Source organism: Rhineura floridana, chromosome 1 (assembly GCF_030035675.1).
Source record: "Rhineura floridana isolate rRhiFlo1 chromosome 1, rRhiFlo1.hap2, whole genome shotgun sequence".
NCBI lineage: Eukaryota > Metazoa > Chordata > Lepidosauria > Squamata > Rhineuridae > Rhineura > Rhineura floridana.
This window is the reverse complement of record NC_084480.1, coordinates 246,535,536-246,549,754: the sequence shown is the minus strand read 5'-3', so window position 1 is coordinate 246,549,754 and position 14,219 is coordinate 246,535,536. Positions and strand designations below refer to the sequence as shown.

General features: G+C 41.1%; 1 protein-coding gene across 2 annotated transcripts in view; it reads right to left on the bottom strand.

Annotated features, from left to right (window-relative positions):
- Positions 1-14,219, bottom strand: part of LAMA3 (laminin subunit alpha 3) — a 207,480-nt gene that overhangs the window by 150,106 nt on the left and 43,155 nt on the right. The window contains exons 10-16 of one of the 2 annotated variants that reach the window (XM_061596969.1): positions 13,223-13,354; positions 11,455-11,517; positions 8,722-8,784; positions 8,475-8,615; positions 7,245-7,379; positions 3,686-3,820; positions 289-426 (exon numbers count right to left, since the gene is read on the bottom strand). In XM_061596969.1, coding sequence (XP_061452953.1) covers positions 289-426; positions 3,686-3,820; positions 7,245-7,379; positions 8,475-8,615; positions 8,722-8,784; positions 11,455-11,517; positions 13,223-13,354 — 807 coding nt within the window. The remainder of the gene's footprint in view (positions 1-288; positions 427-3,685; positions 3,821-7,244; positions 7,380-8,474; positions 8,616-8,721; positions 8,785-11,454; positions 11,518-13,222; positions 13,355-14,219) is intronic. The other variant, XM_061596976.1, reaches the window with a different exon arrangement.

The following is a 14,219-nucleotide window of genomic DNA, read 5'->3' as shown; positions in this document are numbered from 1 at the left end:
GATAAAATAGTATACATCTACTCGTAATAGCTTCCTTCCCCCAATCAGGGAAGCTTACCACTAAACTGTCCCTCTTCACCACCAGACTACCAACCTTCAGCAACCCTATCACCTGCCTGTCAAGTTCTAAGGTCCAAACATTTTACACTTAGCAATGGCAGCCTGAAAAACCAATCAGCCTCACTACAAGGTATAATAGAAGTGGAACTTGTCAACCCCTGATCTCATACAATTTGCTGACTGGTTCTCCAGTATTGACATAAATAGACACTTCATGATAAATATTACCTTGGCACTGAGGAAAACTGTTGGTGGCCAAGAAACATCTGTCACACTGTTGACCTGTAATCCCCGGTCGGCACTTACACTGCCCTGTGACTAGATCACATGCGGCCTGGTGGGAGCCATGGGTCGAACACTGACAAGCTGAACAAATGTGTTAATGTTAAAAGGATAGCAGGATTTATATGATGGGTGCTTTGCTAGCCACTAAATATTTCTACTGCATGATATACATGCTTTATATAGGTTTGGAAACATGCTCCATCAAGCAGCTGTTATTTTGTGGATTGGTACATGCCATGCTTCCCCTTTAGGAGAGAGATATGTAACTTGGGGTAAGAGGCTGATTCATCATTATGTAGCCCCTAGCTCTGGGGACTTTAAGCCAAACAGCAAAGGGTCCCTCAAATGAGAAAGGGCAGCCATATCCCTCTTGCCCCAATGTCTCCATTCAAGGACTGAAACCTTTGGGACTTGAGCAGAAGCCTCACAAGTTGGTAAAATTCTCCAAAGCTAACACACTGAAATCATAAACTTCTAATGTCCACATAGTCACACAATTTCAAATCTTGCCGGATATTTTGTTGTGAAGCATTACAGTTCACAACAAATGTCAAGAAGCAGAACCTCTTATTCAATCTTATACAATGCAGTGCTGAAATCTGCAAGTTTGAATGCAAGTATCTCTTCCGCCATCACCACCCCCACTTCAGTTAATCTGAGGCCATGAGTTATTTGAAGTAAAGAACATGGGAAAATGTTCTCTGCTTGCTGTGTTGTCAGGAATTCTGTCAGCTGCACAGCTAATACACTCTACTAAGTTACACAGCCTTCACCAACCTGGTGCCCTCCAGATGTTTTGGACCATGTTTATTATTAATTATTAAATTTCTATCCTGCCCTTTCTGTAGGAGCCCAGGGAGCAAGCAACAAGGAGCCCAGGGTGGCAAGCAACAAAGCAGCAAAGTCATACAATTAAAATAAAATTAAAATATTAAGAACTTCTAAAAATGTTTTAAAACAGTCATAGCTAATAATTTAAAGGTTGTAGGGAACAGTCTCTTTCAGCCAGGTGAACAGGGATGTTTTGAAGTTCCTCCAGAACGTTAATAATGAGGGAGACAGATGCACCTCACCAGGAAGGGAATTCCACCAAAGAGGAACCACCACGGGGACTGATAGGAGCTGCAGTCCAAAACACCTGGAGGGCACCAGAGCTAATATCTCAGGGGTCTGAACTTGTGCCTTCTGTCTCCACCCTGCCAGCTTATCAGTGTTGGCTCTGAAGCTTCCAGAAAACAAGCCACACCTACAGAGAGTCACAAAGATGTGTTTTATACCCATGCTACAAAACATTTCGAATTTATTGACTATATTAAGCCAAACAACTGGTCTTTCATGCCAGTGACTATTGAGGGCCACTCTAGACTTCAAGGCTACTCTCAGATATAGGGCTTATTGTGTTAGTTTAATGGATTAAAATGGTAGCACTTTTGTCCAGGTTTCTAAAATTCCTTTCACACTGCAGTACCTGTTGTGTTTCGTCCCTCACCAGTTATTCACGTGCGCACTGTAGTTCCCCACTGCATAGGAGGCCTAAGATCTCATTCCGCCGGGCCTTGAAGACCTGGCTCTTCAGGCAGGCTTTTGGGGTGGGTTAGGTTTTTATTGTTATGGTTTTAAATGTTAACGTTTTAATGTATTGTTTTTATCTTGTACGTTGCCCAGAGTGGCTGGACATCCAGCCAGATGGGCGACTAATAAATTTAAAATTTAATAAATAATCCTGTCACCATGCAACCCCTCTCCCTTTAGCATCTGATTTTTTAAAATTGTATAGACACAGCGGTGTGTGTGGGAAATGCTGCTGCTACCCATGCCTAAGCAGGAATACCGGTACAATTTTTGTCAGGCAAAAGACCCCTGCGCCTCTAGAGGAAGGGAGTGCACTGCATGCTGGGATGCCTGCCACATGAGCAGCTGCAGCTAGTTTAAAAACTCCCATAATTTTCTAGGTTCCCAAGCTTGCAAACGGATTATTTCTGATATTATTTCTCATGAGAATTAGCACTAAACTTGCACTACATTCCGCAAGATTTATGGAACTAACTTGTAAGTCATGTGAAAGATCAAATATAATGCACAACTTACCAGGTAAGAAATCATCAGAATAATGGCATAAAGTGCAGTGTGAAAGCAGTCCAAGTTTGTTATGTAGTTTGCTCTTGTGAAGCTGATTTTTAAAAAATATCAATAACTGGCACAGCAGTGGGAGCATGAGCCAGATTAGGATCATGGCATGGGGGATTTAACCCTCTGCCCCCACTTCAGTTCCCTACTACCTGTGTGCCTGCTATTAGCAATGGATGAATCTAATTAGTTTGGCCCTAAGTGGCAGCTGCTCTCTAGAGTCTTGGGCAGCCTCTTTCTCAACTTTGCTACATGAATTCCATTTGGCTGGGAACTAATCAAGGTATATATTTCACCCCGAACTATGCCCCTGTTTTCTGCTAAGAGCCATAGACTAAGATATTCTACAGTGCTAATGGCAGCTTCCTGGTGCACAAAACCACAGGAAATAGCATTGCAGGTAGGATCATGTGCACCAATAATGCCATTTTGTACACAAGGGAGTGATTTTTTTTTTTTACTTATAACATTTATATCCCTTCCTTCCTTCCAAAGGAGCCCAAGGCCACAAACACATCTGTGATAAGACAATAACATTTTGTGACGTCTATGTAGGATTTTAGTAATGAGTGGCTTTGGTGTTGTGGGAGCCATACATCATCTGAAAAGCTGAAAACAGGAATTGATTGTTGGTTCTCCTCAGTTAGGTTTATTGACTCTTTTTCAAGGCAACTAAAAGGATCTTCTACACAAAGAACTGATCACTTTTTTTCTAGTTGCCACCAGACAAGTTATCATGCAGCATTGGAAAATGTTAGACAATATAACTATCCATACTTGGAGACAAAGAGGATGGACTGCTGCATTAATGGAAAAGTTAACAAAACAAGTAAGGGATTTGAATGATCATAGAAGCACATATGACTTTTGGAGATATAGGATCCATTCCTAAATTTTGCATCTGAAAATAGACAAAACTGGACCCATCTCTGACACATGAACAACTTTGGGTTGGTGCTATTATTCAATGTTGCTCATTTTTATGTCCTTGTGGGGGGAGGAAGGGGGAGGGGGTTGTTTGTTATATACTGACATCTGTCACTGGAAAATTCAATTTAAAAAAACCCAGGAATTGCCTATCAGCAAGGCAGGATTTTTTTAAAAAACAGAAATACATCTAGTAAGCTAAACCAGTTTTACTTCCATGTAATGCACTGGTACATCTTAGTGTTTACCTAAGAAATAAGCAATAAAAACTCAATTGATTACTTACGCAAGCAATTGGGATAGCTATAGTAGCCAGGAGCACACTGGCTGCATTTTGGTCCAGCATAATTAATATGACAATGACAACGACCTTCAAAGCCGCATGTGCTGTCTACAGATCCAGCTGCATCACAGTTGCACTCTGTATGGGGAAAAATAAGAAACCATCACACTGTTGTTAGTTTTCTTTAAATCAGAGATCCTCAACATTTCTGGGGCCTGGAGGCAGTGGCAGCTGGTGGCTTCATGTCAGCGGGACAGCAGAATCCACTCTGGGTTTTAGTCCGAACCTTCAGGGAGCTGTCCAGGGTGCTTTAGACAGCTCCTTGAAGGTTCAGACTAAAAGTCAAAGTGGATTCCACTACCCCAATGACATGAAGCCACCAGCTGCCACTGCCTGGTGACACATTCAGAAACCTAAGAAAGTGTTGTGGGCACCATAAAATACTGATTTCATGGGAGGAAAACTAGTGATGCTCAGAACCCTCAAACCAAAAACAACAGGTAAAACACCTACACACAACCCAAAACAAACAAACACAGACACAAAAAAGCAGGCAACCCCTACAATCAAAGACAAAAAAATCTATATTAAAAAATTGAGAGGATAGGGGGCCTTGTAGACTCCAAGGAGGATGTCCAATGGTTCTGTGGTGTCCACAGGTGCTATATGAGGGACCCCAGCTTTTAATCATAATTTTCTTTGCACTTTTATCCCCCAAAGCAAATATCAAATGTAATCAGCAAAAATCCTAATTCTTCTGGTAGGAGGACAGAGGGTCCACCTTCAGCGAAAATTGAATGAATGAATACAATGTTTTTCTTGCCTTGTCAATATTTACAATTTACAAAAAGGTTTAATTCCACTCCTTTCAAGCTGCATACATTGAGGCTTTCAATGCATCATAACCAAATAAGAATTCCCACGCCTTTTTTGTCTACAAGTTTGGCAGAGCTAGCCCTAGCGTTAGGCAAAATGCGGTAGCTACCTCAGGCCAGAAGATTTTGGGTGTCATGAAGGGCAATGAATTACTTGGAATTTAATTTAGTGTTATTATATTCTCTGCCTCAGGTTGACCTGGCTTTAGTACTATGAACCTTGACTTGTGGATGAGGGGGAGCAACATTTGTTGCTCTCTCTTAGGCAGCAAAATGTCTTGGGCCAACATTAGAGCTGACATATCAGAGGATAAAAGGAAACTATCCTCAAAAGACATCAAATTTGATTTTACAAAGATGTTTATGGTATAATTATAGGATAAGGATTTTCTGAGCCTAGCAGCCTATTGGTCAATATGCCTTACCTTCTGCAGTGTTAGTTATTAGCCGAACAGTCTGATGTTCTGTGTACATTTTAAAAAATGCTGATCAGTCTAAACTCAGCAAAATCAAACTGACATATTCATGGCTGCTTATAGCCAAATGTAATGCATTTATTATGCATATGCATTGGTTTGTGGTACATTATATGAGATATACATAGGACACTTAGCACATCTCTAGCTGTGATCTCTACTAGAAGTTGCTATCTGGATGCGTACAGAAGGAGAGAAGAAACGCAAACTAGATAGGCCTCTGCCTCTTCAGTTATCGTAACATAATCATTATTTATTTGCCTGTAATATATTAAAGTTGTCACTGAATTTGGCTTCAAGACAGAATTTAATCCAGATTTCTCAGCTCCACCTTGAATTTATTTATTTTATTTATTTATGAGAGCCACTGTAGTGTAGTGGTTAGAGTGTCAGACTAGGACCTGAGGGACCAGGGTTCAAATACCCACTCAGCCATGAAGCTCACTCACAGTCTTTCAGCCTAACCTACCTCACAGGGGAGGAGGAGAACCATGTACGCCACCTTGAGCTCCTTGGAGGAAAGGTGGGTTACAAATGTAATAAAATAAAAACAAAAAATAACTACCGCCCTCTCGCAAAACATCAGGGTGGTGTACAGCAACATAAAAACATTTAAAAGCAATACAAATGAATGTAGTTGTGGCCGTTAGTGGACTTTACAGTGAAATCTGACATGTCCCTGATGCTTCGTTAGGTGTTGAATGGATAATTAATCAGTTGGAAGCCTTTACTGCAAAAGAAGGTACCTTCTAAATAATATCTTAGCCCAGTTTGGATGTAATCCTAAACCAAACCATGGCTTGGCATGAACAAGCTAACAAGTGGGCTCCCAGTGAGAAGACTGTGGCTACTTTGCTTCTCCTCTGGTCCTATTGCTGGCATGCTGCTATAAGCTAAGCTATGCTTTGGCTTAGCATTATGTCCAAACCTGGGCTTGTGGTTTATATCCCCCAAAGAAACCTTGTGATTTTTCTGGTGCAAGATCAACCACGAGCCTGAGTTTGGACATAACTCTTACCCAAATCGTGGCTTAGCTTACAGCAACATGACAGGAGCAGAGAAACAAAGCAGTCATGATCTTCTCACTGGGAACCCATATGTTTGCTTAGCGGCCTGTTGTTTTTCCAGTTCCTTTCACTACCTAGGCTTCATGTCAATTTTTAACGCTTAACATTTAAACCAAGCCAATTTGAGGTGCATTGTCTTTCCTAGTCTATGAGTTGATTCATTTCCAATGAAACACTTTTCCATGCCAATTGAAGGGTATATGTTATGGTTTTCATTAAATCACTTGTATCTCTTCCAAGCACAGCAATATCATAGCCCAACCAATTTTACTGTGCTGACTCAATCCAGCATCTTGTAATAAGTACATAACTTTTTTAAAAGTTCAGAATAAAGGAAGCCAGAGACTTGAACTTACAAGATCTGAACAGGGCGGTTTACAACAGATGCTATTGGAGGTTGCTCATTCCTAGGGTCGCCATAAGTCGTAATCGACTTGAAGGCACATAACACACAAACACAAAATATTTGTCAGTGTTACATTCAGTAACGGGCAAATATTCTGCACCCACATAAACATAGCACTGGTTTTCTTTTCTTTTGCCTTGGTGATTTTCCATCATTGTCCAATTACTGGATCATGTGATAATAATCTGCCACAGTGACGTGACACATCACCACATACAGTATGAGGAGAGGTCAGAGCGCACTGATACTGCACAGGCTTTTCAGTCAAAGGTACAACTAGTAGCATGGTTAAAGGATCTCAGGTAACAGGCTGGGGAAAGTCTTGGCTTAGACCCAGAAAGCTGCTGCCAATGAAAGCGAATAGCACCTAACACTGCAATCCTATACAAATCTATTTAGAAGTAAGCTCCATTGAATTCAATGGGTCTTACTCCCAGGTAAATGTGTATTGGATTTCAGGCTAAAGGGATCACTGCTTGACTCAGTGTATGGCTGTTTCTTACATCTGAAGGAAAGTCCCATAACTAGGTCAATATGCTCCTCTCCAAATTCCCTCCCAGAATGTGAGGATACAGCCCAAGGGTTTTCCCATCCCTCCTTTTTTCCAGTTACCATTTTACAGAAGAATGGGTCAATCCTTATCTGTTTAAATCAGTAGTCCAAAAGAAACATATTCATTTTCAAGACTGAATTTCCCCTGGTCAGATCAATGATTTTAAATTTATTTATTTATTTTACCTTGACAGAAGGGGAAAGAATGATATCCAGGGTGGCAGGTGTTGCATTGAAAGCCATCGACCCCAATACGGCAAAGGCATCTCCCAAGGTAGTCACATATTTCAGGCTGGGTGCCAGCTAAATTGCATTCACACACTGCTCAAGAAGAAAGGTCACTTTCAGAAACACTGCTGATAAAAACAGCACACTTATACATGCTACTGGCTAAATTATTTCCAGAATTATAGTGAAATGTCTTCCCCCATTTGCTAGATCACAGGTTGACCTACTAATAAATGGCTGATTCTAAAGCAAGGGAATTATGTATGTCACTGTGGGAATCTTATCCATTTGTACTGTACAAAACACTCACAAGTAGTTCTCGTGAAAAATGAGAAATGAGAAAGATTCAGAGGTCACATTCACACCATATATTTAGAGCACTCTTTACTGCTTTAACAGTCATGGCATCCCTCAAAGGATCCTGTGAACTGTAGTTTGTTAAGGATGCTTAGTATTATAGCTCTATGAGGGGTTTCCTAAAAATTCTCAGAATCCCTGACAAGCTACAGTTCCCAGGATTCTTTGGGAGAAGCCATAACTGTCAAAGTAGCATAAGAGTGCTTTATGCTAGAGACTGTTGCCTCAGAATGGTTATCCAGAGATAAATATCCCTGTCTATACAAGCCAGGGACTCCAGGGAGCTTCAGTCAAATCCTTGCTGCCTCTTTTTGAGTCATATGCAGGTTACTGTGCTTTTTGCTAGAAACGTGAAATCTACAAGCTCTGTTCCTCTTCTCCTGAGTGCTTAGCCCAAAATATGAGAAACAAAGTCAAAAGCATTTGATCCTCCCAGACTCTTGCAGACTCTTTCAGCAGCCTGTGAATTCATCAGGTGCATCACCACCTTTTCTTCTAGGCTGGAGTGATGTGCCTTTATATGATAGCTATAAAACTGTTCCTGGATTGTTGAAGATGATTTGATTTATTTATTCTTTTTTCATAGTTTGAAATTATTAGCCTTTCCAGATAAGACAGAGATGGGGCATCTGTGGCCCTCCAGATGTTGTTGGATTTTAACTCCCATCAGCCCCAGCCAGCATGGCCAAAGGTCACATATTATGGAAGTTGTAGTCCAGCAACATCTGGAGGGCCACAGATTCTCCATCCCTGATCTAAGATGTTCCCAAGACGGCTAACAAAAACACAATACAAATGCGTATAAAAAAAAGCAAAACCACGATTATTTACTTTGACAAAAAGGGTAATGGAAATAGCCTACTCCACAGCGATCACAGGCAATCCCCCAAAATCCATCACGACATCGGCATTGTCCTGTTTGTCTATCACAGTCACCATCAGCTATCACACCTGAGCCATGGCACTGGCAAGCTAGGCATAAATTTCAAAAAAGAAATCAGTTAATCTTGAATTTCAAATAAGTTTGGATCAGGAAAAAAAGGTTGAAATTTGTACTGCATTTGATTTTGGCACTGACCAGCAGAATTGTGGAACTTACGGTAACAATCTGGCCCAAAGAATCCTGGCTTGCAGCCTCCTCCTAATACAAAAAGAGAGAATAACACAGCAGAATTATGGCACAAGCAAAGAAAACCCTCATATGTAATAAAACTGGGGGAGGGGGAAGAGGGAATAGCACCGCCTGGACAATGACAGTATTAGTATTTGAAGAACATTCTTAAAACTTTAAGCTTTGTATTGCTAATTTCCAGGTGCAGAAACTCAAGCCAAGCAGCTTTAAGTAAAAGGGTTTCTATGCTAAGAAACAGACAGGTTTTGTGATGGATGAGCTTTTGACAAGCAAGAGTCAACTTCCTCTGCAGGTGTTTGCTTGCTTAGCACTGCACAAACACACACAAACGTATTTAACCTATCTTTTTTTTCTTAAAAAAACAAGTCTTAATGAAACTTTTTAAACAAACGTGAATAGTTCCATGTGATGGGCTGTTCAAATATAAGAAAAATATAGGAAGCTAGACAGAGGGTTTTGTCCCCCAGGCAAAATATTGTCTGTTCTGATTGGTAATAGCTGTTCAGCATCTCAGGCAGAGGTTTTTCACATCACCTGCTGATTCTTTTCTAAATGCAAATGCCAGAGACCTTCTTCATGTAAAGCATGGGCTCCTTCCCCCAGTAAAAAAAGAACAGAATCACTGTGACAAACTGTCTGACTTTGGTCACACTCACGCTACACATTTAAAGCACCTACAGGCACAGTTTCCTCCAAAGAATCCTGGGAATCCTGTAAATGGGAATGGGAATTGTAGCTCTGTGAGGGGTCTCCTAAGAACTCTCAGCACCTGTAGCAATCTACCGTTCCCAGGATTTTTTGGGGGGAAACCAAGACTGTTAAATGCATGTTTACTCAGGAGTAAGCCCCACTGAGTTCAAGTGACATACTACTGACATACTACATAAGACTTGAGGCCTTCAAGCCTCTTTCCCTCAGCTTAGCAAAGAAGCCAAGCGAGCTGCCACAGAAAGGACAGAGCAATCAGTCCCTCACCTGGCAGTAAGCTGTGTTGAGAGAAAGAAGGAGGGACAGAGAAACAAGGGAAAAAAGGTGTGGCAGAGAGAGAGAGAGAGAGAGAGAGAGAGAGAGAGAGAGAGAGAGAGACAGAGAGAGCAGTAGCGTAGTGACAAATTCAGAAGTGCAAGTTTCCTTCATAATAGTCACAGCCACACTCCTCCCCCCTTTGTTACTGCTGGGTTGAGAATGAGATCCTTGTTAGCACCTTCTCCCACAACAACAGAGATCCCTAGAAGCTAATAAGCATGAAAGGGGAGAGTGTTAGCTACTGAAAAGAGTCTTTCCAGTGGCTGACTCATCTCCTTTCACTTTAATTTGTTCCAATCAGCAGGAAAAGACAAGGAAGCATGCTAGAAGACTCTTCTCAATGGCTAACACACTCCAGCTTTCATGCTAATTGGCTCACAGGATGCTGGAGACATAAGGACCCTGCTGGTACCCTGCTCCCAAAAAAGTAATGGGTCTAAGACCTCCTGAGACTTTAGATGAGAGAGAGAGATAAGGGCATTGCCAGAGAGAGAAAGAGAGAAAATGTGGCTCCGCCTGCTTTTGGCTCTATCCCTGCCCACTGCTTGTATGTGGCCTTCAACAGATTACCTCCCAGGGTACATGGCTCTCAGGGGATAAAAGACTGAATGCAATGGCATTTGGAAACTGTAACATGATCAGAGATCCACAAGAGTTTGGGCCCCTCCAGAGTGGTGATTAATTGCAGGTGTATTCTTGACACAATTATAGTGTATTTGTGGTAGATTCATTCTGCTACATGCGTCGTTCTGTGATACTTCCCTAATGCTACCACATTATTGCTGTCCAGAGGGGTTATAGCACAGCAAAAGCGGGACAAAACAAACAAACCCCAGAACATTTGTGGTATGAAAAGTTACAAGATTTTAGCAGGAAGATACAGGACATGCACTGATTGGAAATGAAGCAGTATGACCACCCCAAAACATTTGAAAGCTTAAATAGTATTGAAAGTGGGATCACATATAACCACCCCAATTGCATCATGCGAACAAATCATCAAAGCACAAGAAAAAAGACCTCTAGAAGAGCCCTTGTTTCCTTTTTCTATATTCTACATGGGCCTCTCATGGGTTACTTTACCCACATGGATGAAAATTGTTACTACTGATGTCTAAAATAGTCCCTTTTCTCTGACACTCTTCTTGTGTGGCTAACCATCTCTCTCCCTGCTCACTTATTTGTGTTTAAAATGTTCAGTCTGGTAACATGGAACTGGAGATATCTGCTCCTGTTCTACCATAGATAGTAAATGGAATTATTTTTCTTTGGCTTAATTCTGTGAAAGCCATTGCTATGCTGTAATGCTATGTTCTGTCTTTTGATGCCACTATCATACCATTTTGCTATCTTGTTACTGGGCAGATTAATGCGGAAACAAGCAACAGGACAGCATTAAAACATAGCATCAGAATACCAACCAAAAAGGGGAAGCACCCACATAATTCAAATCCAAAGAGGATGCACATTTATACCAGCAGTCTTTGAACATCCACATGCAGATAATCAGCCATAGAAAAGAAGTACAGTATGATATGCTATTTGAGTAAAACCCCCTTCCAGGGTACCTATATTTATCAGGATGGTGCCTACGATTGATATAAGATCATTAAATGATAATAATAATAACACAACAGAAAGAAGAGAACTTGCCAACTATATGACCAGCTGAAGGGTCTTCTGGGCTTGCAGTAGTAACAGGATAAACGGGAATCCCTTTCAAGTGGGAAGAAAAAGAAGCCATTCAGAAAAAAACTAGAACAATTTACCTTCTTCCTGACTACATTTGAATACCACCTTTCTACCAAAGCACTCAGGGTGCTTCACAGTTTAAAACTATGGCTTATACTTTAGCAGACATGATACAAAAGGAGAAAAGGACAGGAGGGATGGGGAAATCAGTAAATTCAGGCATCGTGCCAACTGTTTGAGACAGTTCTGGAAGACAAGAAAACAAATGGGAGTTGGTGCATCAAGGCTGATGGAAAGGACTTCACTGTGTCTCACTCCCTGCTTTTTAGTTTAGAGAAAAGGTGAGTCAGAGGCAACATGATAGAAGTTTATAAAATTATGCATAGCATGGAGTCAGTGGATAGAGAAATGTTTTTCTCCCTCTCTCATAACACCAGAATTCATGGGCATCGAATGAAGCTGAATGCTGGAAGATTCAGGACAGACAAAAGAAAATTCTTCTTCACACAGCGCATAGTTAAACTATGGAACTTGCTCCCAGAGGAGGCAGTGATGGCCACCAACTTGGACAGCTTTAAAAGAGAATTAGACAAATTTATGGAGGAAAAAGGCTATCAAACGCTTCTAGCCATTATGGCTATGCTCTGCCTCCACCGTCAGAGGCAGTATGCTTCTGAATACCAGTAGCTGGAAATTGCAGTGGGGGAGACTGCTCTTGTGCTCTGGTCCTGCTTGCAGGCTTCCCATCTGGTTGGCCACTGAGAGAACAGGATGCTGGACTAGATGGGCCACTGGCCTGATCCAGCAGGCTTTTCTTAGGTTTCTCTCCCCCACCCACAACCTTACATTCTCTCCTCCTTCACCCAAATCCCACTTCACACATTTCATCTTCTTCCCCTTCCCTCACCCAAAACATTCCTCAAGCTTATTGTCTCCCACTTGCTCAAATCAACCCTCCATCTTCCCTCCTCCTTCGCATTAAAAAGTATCTATGTGTCCAGTGAAGCTTTTTGAATGCTTCAGTGGACCATCTGTTACCTTTCTTCTAGTTATTTCCCTACAGAGCACCCTCTCCCGCCCATGTCTAGGCCCCTGTGACATAGCATGTGGACATCCATCATAACTGTGCTTGCTTCCGGGTTTAGAAAATTTAAGCTTGTAATAATGCTTCATATCATCCTGTGTGAACTTTATCTCATTAATCAATCTGATGCTTTCCTACCAACAACAGCTTAGGTTAATTTTTCTTGATATATGTCTGTCTCAGAGAAGAAAGGTTCTCCCTGTAACTACAAAGGGCTAATGGCTGCATTCTGTCAGTAAGTGCTGCAGTATAAGGGTAACCTGAAACACAACTGAAATATTATGCAGTACTGGAATACAAACAAAAAAAGGGGGGGATGAGGGAGAGGAAACTCTCATCCAGAGAGGACATGTTTAAAAATAGAACACACACGTCTGCTTCCCAATCTAGGAAATGAACCAATTACAGAGATGTAGCCACAGATATTGATTGTAGAACTGAGCTTTATCTCAGATCTATGACTGCTGCTTTCATCCATATTACGTTCCAAAACTCAGAATGTTTACTTCCTTAACTTATTTTGCAGTTTGACTTTTATTCACTGATGACTTGCAGATACTTTTGGTTTGCTGAGACTGGAACAAAGGAGAGTAGGGATACAGTCGACAAAATGCAGAGTTGTGTTTTTGATATACTGATACTCACGGTAACAGAAGGGGAAACTGTGGTATCCTTCAGCACACTGGTCACAAGTCTCACCCTGATAATTCAGTCTACAAAAACAGCGACCAGATCCTTCCTCACAGCCATCAGAATGGTCTGGGTTACAGCTGCAGGCTACATAAAACAACAACAGCCACAAAGGTTTCTTCAGCTTAAAAAAATATATAATTTCCTAAAGATTAACATTAGCATTGCAGGAATTTCCATCATAACTGTGCTTGCTTCCTGGTTTAGATAACACTGTAGCTTAGGATTGTAATAATGCTTTATAATAGCATCCTGTGTGAAGTTTATCTCTCTTTCTCAGGCTCATGTAGGGTTGCTTGTCTGTCATACTGCATTCTGGTGTACCAATCAGCATATTGGATAATATTTTTTGATTATTATTTATTTATAATATTAATAATTTTATTTCTTTAGGCAGCTATGTCCCCCTCCCTTCCATATTACTACTACTGGGGCGGCTCACAAAAAATGTTTAAAATAATCAAAGTAAAACATTACTAATAAGCTGGTTAAAATAGCAGAGCAGCAAAGACACAGCAGCAGAGTTTAAAACCAATTTGTGCAGTATTTTAAGAGGCCTGAGTAAAGAAGATCTTTGTCCAATGTCTCCTCAGGCTTGCCTTAGGAGAAAACAGCAACAAAGAGTTCAGTGGCACCTTGAAGACTAACAAATTTTATTGTAAGTTTTTGGGGACTGGAGCCTACTTCATCAGCTCTTCTCATCCAGATCCCTAGAAAAAAATATTCTATAGACTGGGCTGCACAATTGTTTCTGGCTGCCACTATCCTGACCTCCAAAGGTAGAAAACCTGGAGAAGGAGCTCTGAAGATTATCTCAACATATGGATGGGTTAAAGTGAGAGGCAGTCCTTCCAATATCCAGGTCTCAAAGCTGTATCTCTTTTGAAAAATCAAGTTCATCAATACTTTGAATTGCCTCCAGAAATGAAATGGCATCCTTTTTTCCTGTAAA